At 40.1% G+C, this 18,288-nt stretch overlaps 1 protein-coding gene and 1 long non-coding RNA gene across 12 annotated transcripts in view; one reads left to right on the top strand and one right to left on the bottom strand.

Moving 5' to 3' along the window:
• Positions 1 to 18,288, bottom strand: part of LOC134733071 (uncharacterized) — a 207,727-nt gene that overhangs the window by 9,783 nt on the left and 179,656 nt on the right. The window lies entirely within an intron of this gene.
• Positions 1 to 18,288, top strand: part of TNIK (TRAF2 and NCK interacting kinase) — a 409,664-nt gene that overhangs the window by 360,589 nt on the left and 30,787 nt on the right. For all 10 annotated transcript variants that reach the window (XM_063621578.1, XM_063621584.1, XM_063621583.1 and 7 more), the window contains 4 exons: positions 7,367 to 7,496; positions 13,848 to 14,012; positions 16,124 to 16,235; positions 17,032 to 17,202. In XM_063621578.1, the coding sequence (XP_063477648.1) occupies positions 7,367 to 7,496; positions 13,848 to 14,012; positions 16,124 to 16,235; positions 17,032 to 17,202 (578 nt within the window). The remainder of the gene's footprint in view (positions 1 to 7,366; positions 7,497 to 13,847; positions 14,013 to 16,123; positions 16,236 to 17,031; positions 17,203 to 18,288) is intronic.

Here is an 18,288-nt window from a genome sequence, read left to right as displayed (position 1 = left end):
TGCACAAGCCAGCGTGCATTACCATCCCAGCAAAAGAATCAGGACTTAGATAATCATGCAGAGAAAGTTCCAAAATATACCCCGTTATGATTTTCTACTTTATTCCCTTCATGGCTTCTTTTTCTGGATCCATTTTTCTGTGGTCTGTGTCTTTGCCACATACTTTCTGTCAGTCTCTTTGCAGTTCTCTTTTTATGTATTTACATGTATATTTATACCTACCTATATTTTCTTTAGTAATTGTAGCCTTTACTTTTTCTTTTTTTTTTTAAAGTGAGGAGGAAGCTCATTTTTTTTTTTCTTATTGGAGTGGATCCCATGAAAGAACCTGCCCTTATCCCCTGTTGCTTCCCCAATTCCTCCACCCTGGTCTGCTACAACTTCGATAGAATGAGATGCTAATTTTTCCATCTTCACACTTCAATCACCTCTATTTCTTTGGCTCAGCTACTAGCATTGATTATCAGTTCACACTCACTCTATATGAAAAAGAAGCCATTTCAGGCCACAAGTTATTGTCCAATTCAGCAGGGATTGGGGAGGCAGGGCTGGCCAGTCTAAAGGGAATATCATCCACTGATTAACATCATTACATACAAGCAATTCTAAGAGGCAAATCTAATTAACGTAGCTGAAAAATCCATACTGGTTATTTTGCTGTTGATGACCCAGTTGCTGACAGCTGTAAATATACTAAAATATGACATTTTGAAACAAATTACAGTAAATTGCCTTTTTAAAAGTAAATAAAATTGTTCTAGAGGCAAAATCACTAATCCAGAACATTTCTGCAAAACATGCTGGCCCTTTTAGTTTTTGTCTTGACTCAGAATTGCTTAATTCTTCTGACAGATGTTTTGAACTCCTTTTAAGCACTGAGCATGCAAGTATCAGGATGAGAGAAGATTATGAAATTAAAAGGTTGCTAAAACTCTCACTATGTGTTAGCCTTGCTGAAGGCTTTGAGAGATCTGATAAGTTCGTACTTGAATTTTGTCTTCCAAAAGTTTATATGCTAGTTGGAGAATGACAAAATTACACATGGAAAACTGCAGGCTAATATAAATATTTGGAGGAACAACCAAAGATGTTAATTAGCATTTGGGTTTTAGGTCCCCTATCATATTTTGCAAGGCTATTAATGGTGTTCACCCTCCTACCTTTAAAGGCAAATTTAAGACTTACTCCCCGCTGCAGAAACACACACCTTTCTAAAATTTCCTGAATAGACCATGCTTCACTTCTGTCTGGCATTTCCTGTTCCTTTAGCAATCACCTACTCACAGCCCCGCCTGCACAGGTAGAGCCTATCCCCTCTTCTGTGCTACCGCGGTATGTTGTGTGTATTCCTGAGTCTTCATGTAGTGCCTTGAATCAGGATTGTTTATTAGGTCTTTGTCTCCTTTTCTGGACTATGATATCTTTCAGGGTAAAGGTTATGCCTTACTCATCTCTCTTGCTCTTAACACGTTCCATGGTGTCTGAAATACAGTGGGCCTTCAGTGACTATAATTTACAATTGCACTGATTTGAAATTGCAAGTTCTGACTTTGAAGAATAGTTTATGCAAATAACTGTCAGCAAGATTTAAAAAAAAAAAAAAAAACCCTAAGGTAATATTAGAATCCCAAGCAGGGGGAAGAGTTGAAGTAAAGACACAGAAAGTTGGCTTTGGTGGGAATGTATGGTGTAATGGGGTAGAGGTGAGTCTGGACTAGTGAAATCAGACCAAGAAGTGTGCTCTTTATGTGCAGCCATTGGAAACCACTGAACATATCTTGAGTTCAGTGTTATATTTGAGGGAGATTATTTCAGCAAGACGATTTGAAAAGGGAACAGACTGGAGACTGGTAAAGCAATTCAGAGGTTCTATTACTATCGTCTGCATAAGAAATAATGAACTGAGGCTATCATGGAATGCTGACGGTGGAGGCAAGACTTGACATGGTTCTTAAGGGATTGGTAAATTTTAGATAGATGGAAATGATCATTAAAGAACATTTAAAATATGTGATTATATATGTGAGAAAATAGGGGTATGAAGGGTACAAATGTATGTGTGTATGTTTACTTCAATTTGTAAATATATGTATTTTTATGTTGCATATAAAATATATATAGTCTGTTCTACAATGTGATGGTTGCATGCCTAAGAAATTTCATACTATTAAAAGTTCATTATAAAACAATAGTTTATTTAGGAATTAAGTATTTGGGGGCCAGAGTGCCTCTTATGTACATTCTCATTACCTTTATTTTCTTTTGTTAAGGTAAACCTCTGTATTTTGTGCTATATATTTTTAAAGCAGAAAACAAAAATATAGCACAGTTCCCACCATGAAGTAAACACAGAAAAGCTTCTCAGAAATGGAGAACCAGCCATTTGGACAAACAGCTGTGGTTTCCGATGTTTAAAACAATAGCTTTTTTCTATGCACTGTGCTGGTTTTGCATTTATTTTATAAGATATAACTTATGAGAGTGCACTTAACTAAGTTTGTATTCCCCAACTAACCAATTGCGGTATTTCCCAATTCCTCATGCATAGAAAAATAATGAGTGGAGGGAAATACGCCAAAATTATAAAAGTGATTACCTCTGGGTAATATAATTATGGGAGATTTTTATTTTATGTATATCCCCAACTCTATGATGGGCATGCACTACTTTATAATCAGGAAAAAAAATAAAAGCTTTATAGAATAAAAAGAATGGAAGGAAAGGCATTTAATTTGATTTGCATCACATCAAACAAGCCAAAGAGGCAAACTTAGGTATTAGTATCTGCCCTCAAAACTGGCACATGCTCCAGAAGGGAAGATTTCTCCACTGTAAAATGACTCCCTTATTTCTCCTTTTTTCTATGCTGTACCCTTTGGAAGGAAGCCACTATGCACAGCCCACACTTGAGGAGTGGGGAATCATGCATCCCTCCTGTAGGGTAGAATAGCTACATAATTTATTTAGAATTCTTCTGCACGGATTTGTCTCCTCTATTTATTAATTAATTTATTCCATCATTTATGTCAATATAGATTCATGGATATAATACTTCTTTATTTTGTTGCTCAAATTTTCCAGTTTTGACCATTGGGAGCTCTTTCAGTTAGCTCCTGTGCCTCTTTGACTGACATGCCTCCACCTCCCCTTGCTTGTTTGTAAATTCCCATTCCAACAGTCAGAAACCTGGCTTCTGCCATCAACTACTGTATTAGTCCATTTTCATACTGCTATGAAGAAATACCTGAGAGTGTATAAAGTTATAAAGAAAAAGAGGTTTAATGGACTCACAGTTCCACATGGCTGGGGAGGCCTCACAATCATGGTGGAAGGTGAATGAGGAGCAAAGGCACATCTTATATGGCGGCAGGCAAGAGAGCACGTGCAGGGGAACTGCCCTTTAAAAAACCATCAGATATCATGAGATTTATTCACTATCACAAGAACAGCACAGGAAAAACCCACCTCCATGATTCAATTACCTCTCACAGGGTCACTCCCATGTCAAGGGGATTATGGAAGTTACAATTCAAGATGAGATTTGGGTAGGGACGCAGCCACACCATATCAACCACCCATTTACTTAATTGTGCACATCCAGTATTTTTTATAGTAGTATCAAATTTGTTAACCTGTATCCTCATGGGAAACAGCTTTGTCAACTAGAATGTACAGTGTTTATGTGCAGTTCCTCTTGCCTTTAGTATTACAGACTCCACTCATTTCCAAGGTTACTTAGATCAATGCCCTTTTCCCGCATTTCTCCTCACTGAAGTTGTTCATACATTTGTAATATGGTGAGATTCTCTTATCACAGTTTTTAACATTCTCTCCTGGGAGCTTCTGATCTCCTCAATGATTTTTTAAAATTTGTATACATTAACTCTTTTTCCTGTAAAGTTCTATGATATATCTGAATAGATTTTTTGTTATTCTATGATAACCACCCAATATCAGAAAATTATTTTAGCACATCCTAGTGAACACAATTTCATAAAATTGCAAAACTTAACATTGATTGCTTAAGATATTTTAAATATGCAAATAATATCCTGATAGCCAATTACTTATCAATTCACAGAAGAGCTATATTTTTACAATAAACCTGAATGCAATCTCTGTTAGACATTAAACAAAGCCCTTATCCCAAGATCTTCAGCGATTTAATAAACATTTATTATGTGCTACCTGCATTCCAGGCACCATGCTTGGCACTGAAAATACCAACATTAATGAGATCTGATCATTGCAGGACTGTGTATTGAATGCAGTAGTAGAGATGCCCAAAGGGCAACGTGGAGGCAGAGTGAAGAGCCACCTAAACCATTCCAGTGAGGCTGGGATGGGTTTGGAGGTACCTGAACTATAGCTTAAAGAATGAATTAGCCAGAGGGAGGCAGAGGATAGAAAACAATCTTCCAGGTAGAGAGGGCAGGCTAAAATCACCAGGGATTTTCTAGCATAATGTGCATAGGAAACTATTATAAGTTAAATGCTGGTAGAGTTAGAAATTGGGGCAGGATTTTGTTAAAAAAAAATTAGGTTAGCGAGACAGGCAAGAACCAGATAATGGAGAGCTTGTAAGCCACAGTAAGGAGCTTCAAGTTTATCCTGTGGTTGATGGGGAGCTACTGAAGATTGAAAGTAGAAGAGTGACTCGGACTTGGTCAGATTTGTGTTTTAGAGGGCTCACTTTCACAGCTGTGAGGAGTGGATATGAGGGGAAAGGACTGAAGATGGGGTGGCCACCAAGAAAACTGTTATTCAGGTAACAGAGGAAGCAGGTCTGACTAGGACAGGAGAACTTGATTGTACAAGCATCAGCCTGGCAGATGCCACCAAGCCAACTGAGCCCCTGACAATAGCAAAGAATCCCTGTCTGATAAAGAAGAAAAGTAGCTGCCCTCATGGAAGACTCTTGATAAGTACTTCATTGATTTATTGGCTTTATATCATTTTGTCCCAAACAAGTACTTAAGGCACAAAGGAAGAAAGAAGAGCAAGAAAAAAAAAATGAAAGATACACACAAGATAAACAAATGAGTGAAGAAATGATATTTTGAAAACTATGATTTACCAATCTATCAAAATGCCAGGAATTCCATTTTTTTTCCATGTCTCTGGAACACTATTAAAAGCTCCTTTCTAGGAATGAAATGTTGAAAATGAAAATGCCTCTTTGGAATTTCTTCCCAAACACATCAGTTCTAGCCCATACTTAGATTCATTCAATCCACTGCTCCAGTTTAGTAATTGCGATGTAAGCTTCTTACTATACATTTTCTTGTCTGGACTCACCCTGCCATCTTTTCACCTGTTTTGGATAAAAATCCTCGAAATATGTCTTTCTCTGCCCCAGAGACATCATAAATCTGGTGTATTTCTTGTTTCTTAGATGGAAGATTCCAGTAATTCTTTGGACTTTCATAAGATCCAAGAGGCCAGAGATATTTGTAAATATATAAGAAACAATGAAAATAAAAGAAAATGATAAAAGTTGCAATTAATATGCCTAGAGAGAAATAAGCCTTGATAACTTTCCTATTTTTAGAAAACCCACTTTAAAAGAGAGGCAGATGCTAAAATAGGAGAACAACAAGTATCGCATTAACAACCAAAATCCTTCTTCCAGAAGCCATGTTGTACTAACCTCAACCTGTGGTGTGCGGTTCTCAATTCCCCTGAGCTCCTAAACCAAAGCAATTCTGTGTCATGAAATGAGGCATTCCTGATAGAGTGAAACTCACTCTGAGCAGTCAGTCATCACTTTTTGAGCCCTGGCACTGTGCTCTGTGCTACAGGACACAGGAAACATCAGTCTGTGTTCTCGGAGTATGCTGAGATCCTGTTACCTTCTCTCATTATACTGTAAACATGATAGCAAGAAAAGAACTGAAAATAAATATACCACCATGCAGGATGATTACAGAGGCTGAATGTTGTTTAAGTTAAACCTCCTAGTTTTTGGATGCCCCAATAAGCCAGAATGTTCTTAGTAGATATTTCTTCTTTATAGAAGCATAAAGCCCATGGATCTAATGATTATTTTTTGCATTCCTAGTATGTGACAACTCTAGGCTGGGTACTGGGTAATAATAGTGAACAAAGAGACAAGGACTCTGCCATCACAAGCAATGAGAGGGAAGGAGAAAAGGAGAATTCAAAAGATAAGATAATTGCAAATTGTGATGAGAACTATTAAGGAAAAAGGGTGAAGAGAAAAGAAGAGGGGCTGTTAGGATAAGACATAGGTGATAAGAGCTGACTTCTCATAGACAGTATCATGTAGGATGAATGAGAGGGAACCAACCAAGGCTAGAGTGGAAAGAACTTTCCAGGCAGAGGGAACAGCATATGTAAAAGCAGGTCAGGTTGTCTGCTGCCCAGAGGAGGAGGCAGGGGTCAGGGGAGATCATGCAGAGCCTGGTGACTCCTGGTGCCAACTTCAGTGTCTTTTCCATGTAAAGCCAAACGCTTGCTCAGTCTGGCTACTGGGCAGAGAATAGGTCAAGAGGGGATGCTGCAAAAGTGGGGCCAGTCCAGACATCAACACACATTAAAATTAATATGAGATTGGCCGGGCACGGTGGCTCACGCCTGTAATCCCAGCACTTTGGGAGGCCGAGACAGGCAGATCACGAGGTCAGGGGATGGAGACCATCCTGGCTAACATGGTGACACCCCGTCTCTGCTAAAAATACACAAAAAATTAGCTGGGCGTGGTGGCAGGCACCTGTAGTCCCAGCTACTTGGGAGGCTTAGGCAGGAGAATGGCGTGAACCTGGGAGGCGGAGCTTGCAGTGAGCCAAGATTGCGCCACTGCGCTCCAGCCTGGGCAACAGAGCTAGACTCCGTCTCAAAAAAATAAACAAACAAACAAAAAATTAATATGAGATGTACTTAAGACCACTGACATGTACACTTAAAATTGGTACAATGGTAAATTTTATATTATTAATATGTATATTTTACTGGCCGGGCGTGGTGGCTCACGCTTGTAATCCCAGCACTTTGGGAGGCCGAGGCGGGAGGATCACAAGGTCAGGAGATCGAGACCACGGTGAAACCCCGTCTCTACTAAAAATACAAAAAATTAGCCGGGCGTGGTGGCGGGCGCCTGTAGTCCCAGCTACTCGGAGAGGCTGAGGCAGGAGAATGGCGTGAACCCGGGAGGCGGAGCTTGCAGTGAGCCGAGATCGCGCCACTGCACTCCAGCCTGGGCGACAGAGAGAGACTCCGTCTCAAAAAAAAAAAAAAAAAAAAAAAAATTATGTATATTTTACCATAACAAAAATAATGAATATGGACAGGAAACAGATATTTCCTAAAGATACATTGCCATGAATGTTGTTCCTTCTCATCTCAGACCAACAGGAGCTCCAGGGAGCAACGAACAGTACAATGTGGGAATGGTGGGGACGCATGGGCTGGAGACCTCTCACGCAGACACTTTCAGCGGCAGTATTTCAAGAGAAGGAACCTTGATGATTAGAGAGGTAAGTTGGTGTAAAAACTGTGTAGAGGAAATGCCATTTCTTAAGTGGTTTTTACATTAAAGCTTTCACAGAGAATGCCTATGGCATGTATTTTAAGCATAGGGAATTCTTGGGGGAGGGAGGACGTGTGCTTCTAAATAGTTGAGTGATTTTAATTGTCTGCTGCCTTCTTTCCTGTATTCTTCTAAGCTTTGGCAGTGTGACTTAATTACATTAGTCCAAATTCTTCAGTAGGAGCTATGCAAATCAGAATATAGAATTTGGGCCTGAGGATATAAAATTGCAAACTCAGATGTTTCCTACAACAGGAAAACAGAAATGAATGGTCCCTCTGAATAGCATCACTGGCCTTGTTATGTCTCTTCTCCCCATGGTTTTATCTTTGTGGATTTCATATAAAAAATAATCAATAGTTCCAAGAAATGATGATATCATCTTATCTTTTAAATTAACATTAAAACAACCATTAAGTTATTTTATTGAAAGAACAAAGAAATATGCAGATCTACTTTAAAAATGTATCTTGGCACTTTGGTTGAATTTTTTTTAAAACTCTAGGAACATCATTTCATTTGGGGGAGTGGCACATGTTCCCTTTCATCTGTCCTTCTGACATGCAGTAATGCCCTACTGTGTCCATGCTAACCAGAAAGACTCTGACAAATTAAAATCAGTCTTTTCTTCTTTTTCACTTCATCATCACCATGCAAGTTTGAGTGCAGATATTTACTTGGAAGGAAAGAAATGGCTGAGAACATTGGGCGAATGTTACCTGACCTCTCCCTGCATGCATCTATAAAATTTTATAAATAATAGCATACAACTTATGAGATGGTTGAGAATACTGAGTTAGTAAATTAAGCATTCAGTAAATGTTAACTATTTTATTTCATTCTTTCCTCAGAAATGAATTCTCCTTTTAGTTGTTATCACCATCCAGTCCTCCCTCTGAAACATAAACATATGTCATCTGTTTTTCCTCTTCAGCCAGGACAGAGTTGGAAAACTCTAATAGCAGACTTTGCTCTCCAAAAAGGCAAAGGGCATCTCACTTTTGTGAGAAAGAAAGGAACTGTAGTTTTGAGATGAATAAGGCCTTTGAAATAATAATTGGCAGTGGGGTTGTAACTGGAAGACTAGTTCACAAAGCAACTTGCTAGAATTTCATTTTATGGCCTTGTTGAATCTTTCAAGTAGCCTTTAAAGAGTCCTTTCATATACGCCTGAAATGAAAAATGGACTTGGCTGCTGAAATTGACATTGTGTAGTGCTGGCATATAAATCTCTTAATGTGGTTAATGGATAATTTCAAGGGAAGTGTAGAAGGCTTCTATCCTTATAACTTACCACTTAGGAAAACATGAGGGAGAATGTTCTGGAGTGAGTTGCTGTTTGACTCTAGATAAAAGGACTCCGATTTCTAATGTGGCTTAAAATTTGCTTGAGTCTTTATGACAGAGTCAATACCTCCAAGTAGACATTTGGAGCCACATTTTCAGTTCGTTGCCAGCCACATCCAAATGGCTCCATGTTATTTATAGCACTTCAGTATTCTGTGACCACAGCCTGTCACTTTGAAAATAGCATTTGCGGCTGGGCACGGTGGCTCATGCCTGTAATCCCAGCACTTTGGGAGGCCGAGGCGGGCGGATCACGAGGTCAGGAGATCGAGACCATCCTGGCTAACATGGTGAAACCCTGTCTCTACTAAAAATACAAAAAATTAGCCGGGCGTGGTGGCGGGCGCCTATAGTCCCAGCTACTCAGGAGGCTGAGGCAGGAGAATGGCGCGAACCCAGGAGGCAGAGGTTGCAGTGAGCGGAGATCGCGCCACTGCACTCCAGCCTGGGTGACAGAGCGAGACTCTGTCTAAAAAAAAAAAAAAGAAAGAAAGAAAATAGCATTTGCCAGTGTCTTATAGGAATTTGATCTATTAAGGAACCCAAAATCTTTTTGTCCTCCCAATTTCCAATTCTGCCTTCCTCAAATGTGGGTTTTTTAAATAACAAACTGTATTAGTTGGGGTTCTCCAGAGAAAGAGAATATTTACATATGTAGAGAGAGAGAGACACTGCTTTATTTTATTATTATTATCAATAATAATAATAATAATACTATTAATAATGATATTGGAGACGGAGTCTCGCTGTGTCACCCAGGCTGGAGTTCAGTGGTGCAATCTCGGCTCACTGCAACCTCTGCCTCCCGGGTTAAAGTGATTCCCCTGCCTCAGCCTCCCAAGTAGCTGAGACTACAGGCGCCCATCCAGCTAAATTTTTGTATTTTAGTAGAGATAGGGTTTCACTGTGTTGCCCAGGCTGGTCTCAAACTCCTGAGCTCAGGCAATCTGCCCGCCTCAACCTCCCAAAATGCTAGGATTACAGGCAGGAGCCACCACGCCCGGCCAAGAGACTGCTTCATTATGAGGATGTAGCTCATATGATATGGAGGCTGCGAAGTCCCATGATCTGCCATATGCAAGCTGGAGACCCAGGGAAGCTGTTGGTGTAAATCCTAGTTGGAAGCTGGGTGAAGATGAGATGAAATGTCCCACTTCAACCAGTGGAGAAGAAAAAGAGGGAGAAAATTCCTTCTTCCTCTGCCTTTTGTTTTGTTCAGGCCCCCAGCAGATTAGATGATGCCCATCCAACTTGGAAAGGGCAATGTACTTTACTGAGTCTACCAACTAAATGCTAATTGCATCCAGAAACACTTACAGACACACCAGAAAAAATGTTTAACCTAGGCACCCCATGGTATAGTCAAGTTGACACATAAAATTAACCATCATCAAACCTTGAGCTGAAAATTACTAAAAGTACATGTTTAAACAAGATAAATGCAGGTTAAAGTTTATCCCTGACAAAATCAGAACATAAAATCTCATTATAATAAGATTTAGCTTATAGGGTGCTACTAGTATAGTTCTCCAAGATGAACTTTAGAACTCACTCAACTTGTCATCTTGTGGAGTGGACTAGATGGTTCTATAAGAACATACTGTTCTAACACTCATGATCTTGTCAGATGCACAAATTTCCCCTTGTAGTGCATACCCTTATCCCTGTGGTTCTACCTATCCCTATCCTAGAGCCCCACAGGACCACTTTTTCCTCAGTTCTAGAATACACCACACCAGCTGTGAGCTGCCATTTGTCCATGGAAGCTCATCTGCTGGAAGAGGTATTTTGCATTCTCCACTGCTGCCCACACTTTACCAAAAGCAGGTCCCTGTTCTCAATCTTCCTTATCTCCTACAAGCCTCTACTGGGACTCCATGGACCTTTGTCCACAGCACCTTCCTGGTATCAGCTGGTATCTTTTCAGCGTTGATCCTCCTCACTGAACCAGAACACTAGCTTGTCTTCATGAAGGCTCTTTTGGTTATAAGTAATGAGTAAAAGAACCCACTTAATACAGAGTAAGCAAAAAAAAAAAAAAAAAAAGAAAAAAATTTTTAAGTGGGGAGAGGGTAGGTATCAGAAATAGAGGAGTAAAGGAAGACTTAGGGTATTTCATGGAAGGAACCCAAGGGTAAAAGTGAGCTGAGCCTCTTTGAAGGACTGGAACAGACAGGAGCTCAGGCAGCTTCTCATGTGCAGGTCTCTGGCTCTCTTGCTGCCTGTCTCTCCTTACCCTAATCCCTGCTTTCTTCCACATTTCTCCTTTTTTGTTCTCTCTCTTCGTGGACGAGCTTTCTCTCCCTCTGCATGTTCCTGCTCTCACCTCTCCACTTCCTCCATTGCAAGATACTCACCACATCCCAGTTCAACTGCAAGCAGAAACTGGCCCATGTCTCTCGGGCTTAATATTAAATTCCAGTGGGAATCTGGTCCCTCTTGGCTCAGGCATCCACCCCTGATTCAATCAGCTGTGACCAGGAGTAGGCCCCCTAATACAACAGTGCAGCCCAGAGCACCTGGGCTCTGCCATAAGACAGCTGGGTTCAAACCACTTAGAACCCGTGTCACTCAGGGCAAGATAATTGATGGAATGTCATATATAAAGTGTTTAGCACAGTACTTGGCATGTGTTGGTACACAGAACATCTTTGTGCCAATCGCCACGGGAATGGTGAGAGATAAAGACGAGATATTATTGAGGTTCTGTTAATGAGGTTCTTAAGGCTGTTGCACATCTGTCTTTGTGTTTCCAGTATAGTACTTGGCACACAGAAAGTGTTTAATAAGAAGGTGCTGGTGGAGTGAACAAAAGGGTGATGACTCAGAAGTGGGCAGATGCAGAGCATATTACTGGATTCCTTTAAGCTTCTCACCATCTGAGCCACTTCCCCTTGTTAGCCTCTCTGAGTCTTTCTTTGATAACCAGTGTGTCTGCATCAGTTTTTGGCTTGAGAAAGAGTGCTGCTGATACAAGAGAGGCCAAAAAATTCTAAAGAGATGACATGTGATTTATGCTAAAGAGAAGTTTGGGGAAAATGTTTAAAAGCTTTTCAGTATTTGAACAGAAGTTAAAGGAGAAACTGCCCAGTACACATAAAATAGCACACAATAAGATGTATTAGGACTGAACTTCCTAAATGTCATTTAGAAAAGGAAATGCTCAACTCTGAGAATAGGCACTAATACATGCTACTGATGGCCACTGTGACAAAATGAATCCAGAAAATGCTCCTCTCCAGGACAGCTCGTAGTCCAGGAGCAGGTTGCCAAGAAACACAAAGGACACTATGCTTTCCAGTTATCTCTCAAGCTTCCTGGAAACATCAGTTACATGCACCATTACAGGAGCTTGGGAGTCTGTTTCATCTAAACAAGAAAAAAGAAAAAAAGAAGTGCATCCTTTCACTTCCAGCCAGAGGCAGGTACAGAGAACTGTAATTGCAAATCCATGACAAGCTCCAGAAGTAAAAAGCCAGGCTGGTGAGATGGTCAAAGAAACAGCATGAAACCTTGCACATGCCAGTAGAATGCTTTACACTTAGTAGGAACTAAAAAATACTGTGTCAATGAATGAATGAAAGAAAAGGCAGAGAGGGAAATCATCACTTAATCAGATCTGCTCTAAGAATCCTCAATGAGCCAGCTGCATAAAAGTTAAAAAGTGCAACACTAGTCAGGTCTACAATGTGAGCACTGGCTTTTGGAAACCAGAGTTGTCTTTTAATCCTGCCTTTCCTCCCTGGGGATTTTTGGCAGAGACTGCTCTCCAGAGCAATGGCTTCCAAACTTGTTACGTCATGTAATCCTATCAGTAAAAACTGTAGAGCACGCCACCTAATACAGTGTATTTATTCACAAGTCATACATTTTTTTCTACTGCACTGACATTATATACATTATAAAATACCTTTGGCCAGGCATGGTGGTTCACACCTGTAATCCCAGCACTTTGGGAGGCCAAGGCGGGTGGATCACAGGGTCAGGAGTTCGACACCAGCCTGACCAACATGGTGAAACCCCATCTCTACTAAAAATACAAAAATTAGCTGGGTGTGGTAGCACATGCCTGTAATCCCAGCTACTCAGGAGGCTGAGGCAGGAGAATTGCTTGAACCTGGGATGCAGAGATTGCAGTGAGCCAAGATCGCGCCACTGCACTCCAGCCTGGGCTACAGAGCGAGAGTCCATCTCAAAAAAGAAAGAAAAAAAGAAAAACCTTTAAAGGACGTTAAAAAGGGATACTAGAGGTGATGTTTCAAATGCTTTGCTAATTATGATGACTTTATTTTGTTACTGCCTACATCACAAAGCACCACAGTTATTTATTGAGACATAAACATTTATGATAGTTGTAAATCCATATTTTCAAATAGTATTCTAGATCATGTCAATATATTTGGAACTCCTGTCAGATCCGATTAATCATTGTTTTGACCTTGTGAATGACAAAGAGCCCTGTGAGTTAAGTATGGTCTCTGCCCTTTATTGGAGCACTCCACACACACTGCTGCTTTTCAGCAACATTTTAGGTCATTTATCTGTTGTGTGGGTTTGTTTCATTGTAACCTGGTAATATGATCTGTAAATATATGTAAGTGGCAGGTGCATACAGCACAAGTACTACAAAAGAGTTTACAAGTGTGGGCCCTGCTCAGTCCCTCCCTTTTTATAGCGTCTCCCTCTGTACATGGGACCCCCATGCCATATGTGACCACTGTCTGTACCTCACGCAGGAACGTAAGGCTTCAGGCTCAATCCATAAACTAAATATTGGCAAAGCGTAATTTCTTTTTTGTTTTCTTAAGCAAAATAGAAATTTGAATATCACCTTCTCACGCCCTAGTGGGTTGATTTGGAGCCCCGTATGCCTATGCTGTGTGAGGGCTGATGTCACTCTGTGGCCTTTTTCCCCCTTCTCTAACTCCTCCCACGTGCTGTGCTCCCTCAGACGTCTGGAGAAAAGAAGCGATCTGGCCACAGTGACAGCAATGGCTTTGCTGGCCACATCAACCTCCCTGACCTGGTGCAGCAGAGCCATTCTCCAGCTGGAACCCCAACTGAGGGACTGGGGCGCGTCTCAACCCATTCCCAGGAGATGGACTCTGGGACTGAAGTAGGTGCTGGGCAACAGCTGACGTGACAGTTCTGCTGTCCTTCCTGGGGTTCTAAAACCATGATCTCTTCAAGAATGAGGCTTCGCCAAGCTCCTTGAAACTTGTTTGGTTGGTTTCTACTATAGAGCTACTAATGCAGATACTCAAATAGAGAAATCATGGAAGCAGAGCAGTGAAAAGTTCTCAGATATCATCTGAACCAATACCTGTTTCTACAGATGAGTGTACTGAGGTTCACAGAGGTTGAATGACTTGTCCAAGACACACAGCTGGCCTGTGACAGATCTAAGACCAGGACTGGGACCTCCAGTTCTGATGGAAACTTCAGGCTACACAGATTTCAAGGCCAACAGTTGAGGTTTATATTCGCATTAATTTAGTCAAACTAAGTATTACTAAAGTAAAACAAAGTTTAAATGATTTGTTTATGAGAAATAAAATTTAGTAAATAGATAAGTTCTTAAAGTGTTCATCTTTCATAAATTCAAAATTGTGTGAGAAGGAAGAAACTAAGCATTACCTTTCCTGTATAGAAACAGTCCCAGCAAAAAGTCTGAATAAACGCAATCTGTAGGTAGTGCCCGTAAACGCTGATGACTGACACCAGTTGGATGAGTTCACAGTGTGTGGTCTTGTTTCATTAACAGTCTTGTCAATCACACGTAAGGCCCTAAATGTGTTTATAAAACACGTGTACTATTATTTTTGACATTGTCCACACACTAAGTTATTATGATGCACCCTTTGAATTCTAAAGTTATAGAGTAGATGAGCTTTGCATACCCCAAGGAAAAGAACACAGTGGTATATTGCAAAGCACAGCATCCTATTGTAATTTCATGCTGTGTGGGCATTTTCTGCCTGAACACCTCTCTTGGTACCAAGGAGGACACCATAAGATTGAACGCTGGTTCAAATTCTGCTGCTGCCCCAGCTCTATGTGGAAATGTTAGTGCCTGCCCTACCTCTTTCACAGACATCTTCCAAAGATCAAAAGAGAACATGTACGTGAAAGTGTTCTATTTGGTAGGGGGAATTCAACCTTGAGGAGGATGAAATGGTTTTAATTTCATAGGATGGAGAGAAAATCTTGAATTAAATCAGATTAGATCTTTGTGGTTTTCTCCTTATATGTTTAGAGGTCTTGGATGGTGGTTTTATTTTTAAATAAAAACCTAACAGTAAAACTAAAGTGAAACAACCTTTAGCTAAAGATATTTATCCAAAAAAGATGTGCTTATTATGTTGAATACAGATGTGTTCGTGATGTTAAAGGACAAGAATAGAAGAAATGGACATGACTGACATTGCAGCTTATTCAGCAAAACTCAAATTTAGAATATTGTGACATAAAAACCTGATATTGAGTTTACTGTTCCCTCATCTCCTTCTGACATCATGTTTTCATGGTGCCATTCAAACCCAAGATTCATTTTTTAAAGTAAGCCTTCAAGGTACATTGCCCACAAACCTAATATCCTCATGAAGTCCCTAAATAAGGATGTAAATATAATTATTCTTTTAAGGAAACTATCATGGGAAGGAAATATCTTCAATTCCAGCATAAAATCATCCCTGAATTGAGGATTTTAAAGCTTTTGGAGCCAACACCAATTTACTTGCATCGCCAGGCCAGAGTAGAAGGGCTCAAAGCTCTCCTCCCCAAGAAAAGCCCCTTGGTTTGACTCTGTTCAGGATAAAGTACTGCTGTGTAGGCTTCCTCACTTAGTTTATTGCCAATTGTGTCAACTTTTCATATTGATCAAGTAGTCAATATAGGAGATTGCTTTTACTGAAAGAGAGAGGCAAGCTCTGTCACCACAGTGATCTTACAGATTTTAAGGTGCCACATGTGGTCCAAAATGTAGTTTTCTCACTACAATTCTTGCAGTCTGATAATTAACGAAGTCCTATGAATGCACAATGGCTAGTGAGTAATCAGTACCAGAAGAAGCTGGAGACAGGCACGCACTGACTAGAGTGCTAGAATGTGAACACCTGAATACCCTGAAGAATCTGTGATCATTTTACAGCCCAAGCACAGTATTGTTAGCACTGTTATTGCTGCAGTATTTATCTGCTCTTCTTAATCTTCTTGCTTATTGATTAGTATGGCATGGGGAGCAGCACCAAAGCCTCCTTTACCCCCTTTGTGGACCCCAGAGTATACCAGACGTCTCCCACTGATGAAGATGAAGAGGATGAGGAATCATCAGCCGCAGGTAAGCAAGAAGAGGCCAGTGTTTAAAAAACAGCTTCGTCTTCCTTTCTAGTATGACCTGATAAGGAAATTAATCCTCAGTTCAGTAGTTAAGCTGATTACTGCTTAGGTCCTATCTTAAAAGGAAGACTTTTAAAAATTATTATTTCTGTAGGACTCATAAAACAAATGTATTACTTTCCATTTTTTTTTTTTTCCATCTCTTCTATTTCGTTTCTGGTAGACCCACGGGTACATAGGGACCCTAGGAAAAGCTATTCCTCAGTGATCTCTGAACATAACTGTTTCCCCAAAACAATTTCTGGGTACAATGTTTTACACACATTAGGCACTTAATAAGTGCATGGTACATTGTGTTGAGTTCTAGGTGTGTGCTACCCACCACAAAGATCGGGCTGATTTAAAGGAGAGTCTTGCTTTCTAATCTTCTTCAAGTAATTAATCATCAAAGTCAGCTTAGGACAGTTCTTCAGTTGATAAACTGGAATTTTAAAAAGTAGATCTTTTTTGCCTATATTACAAGAGTGGGGATGGTGTATTTAATTTGGGACTTTCTAGACTCTGCAAGTAGTGTCTATAAGCCTGTTTTGCTAATGAATAAAAGATTGCTTTGATGAAGGACTTAAGACTTTATTCTACTAAAACAAAAAAAAAGTGTAAAATAAGGAGAGTTTCAGAGTTTCCTTGCCTTTACTATAATTCAAACCAAACAAGGAGAAATCACAGTGTTTTGAAGCCCCATCTCCATAGGTTATCTTTTAAGATGTCACTGACTTCTCTGATTCTTTTTCTCAAAGCTCTGTTTACTAGCGAACTTCTTAGGCAAGAACAGGCCAAACTCAATGAAGCAAGAAAGATTTCGGTGGTAAATGTAAACCCAACCAACATTCGGCCTCATAGCGACACACCAGAAATCAGAAAATACAAGAAACGATTCAACTCAGAAATACTTTGTGCAGCTCTGTGGGGTACGTTGGTGTTTTTGTTTTGTTTTTTTTTTAAATAACCACTCATTAATGAACTGACCCTCAAACATTAAAAGCCTGTGGATCTTGTCATCAGAAGAACACTGGTTGAATCCTGGGTATTAGAGACCTAACTGGGACTATCTTGACCTCAGGAGAGACCAAAAGGAGTTTTATATGTAGAAATAGCTGATACCCTACTAGCCAGGATGACGAGATTAGATTCAGAGCAACCTTGTCACACAATAGTGATAGGCTAAAGCCAACAAGAGAACTAGCTACCACTTAATACATTGAGTGGGCAAGGCAAAGCCTATCATCTGATCAATCAGAGGCGATTTGTGTCTGGCACTTTGTGATATACCCCATGTTCATTCTCCATGATCCATACCACATCCTGCAAGGGGAATATGAGCATAAATAATGGCATAAACCTTTATTTCAAGCTGAAAAATCAGCCCAGAGTATTTTGTGAATTACTAAAAGTCATAACCCTAGCAATAACAAGATAAAACTTGAAAAGAACAAATAATTTAATGAACCTTCCCTTTTAGTTTAAAACATCAATCTGCATTTCTGGTGAAAAAGATCTGCAGGTTTTAGCTGACCTCAAACTCAGGAGAGGCATGATGAGAGTCTATCAAAGTCTTGGTCTGTGTTACTATAAACATCTCATACAGATTAAGGAAGGACATGTCCCCTGTGTACCCACTGAAAATACTAGGCTTGGATTGGGGAGCCATAATTTTAAAAGGCTGAGAGCATTTGAGATGTTAGCAGGGAAGAGTGTGAAGCCTAGGAACCATTTCATGATAGAGGCTCTGTCCTCTGGAGAAGAGACAGAAGAGAACAAGATAGCCACATTTAATACTGAAAGGATTAATATATGGGCAAAAAAGCAGACATTTGTGTTGATCAGAAGATAGAAGTACAAGACGTAAGAGAAGTTAGAGAGTTACATGTTCATGAATAAAGTACACTGCTCAATGAGCCTCTCAATGTGTGTGTGTGTTGAGGGGTGGATGATAAATTTCCCTAGCAATAAATTTTTAGGATTACAACTACGCAGACAAAGCCACTTACATGATT

This window comes from Symphalangus syndactylus, chromosome 17 (assembly GCF_028878055.3).
Source record: "Symphalangus syndactylus isolate Jambi chromosome 17, NHGRI_mSymSyn1-v2.1_pri, whole genome shotgun sequence".
Classification (NCBI taxonomy): Eukaryota; Metazoa; Chordata; class Mammalia; order Primates; family Hylobatidae; genus Symphalangus; species Symphalangus syndactylus.
Note: the sequence above shows the minus strand (reverse complement) of the source record. Positions and strands in the feature narration are given on the sequence as shown.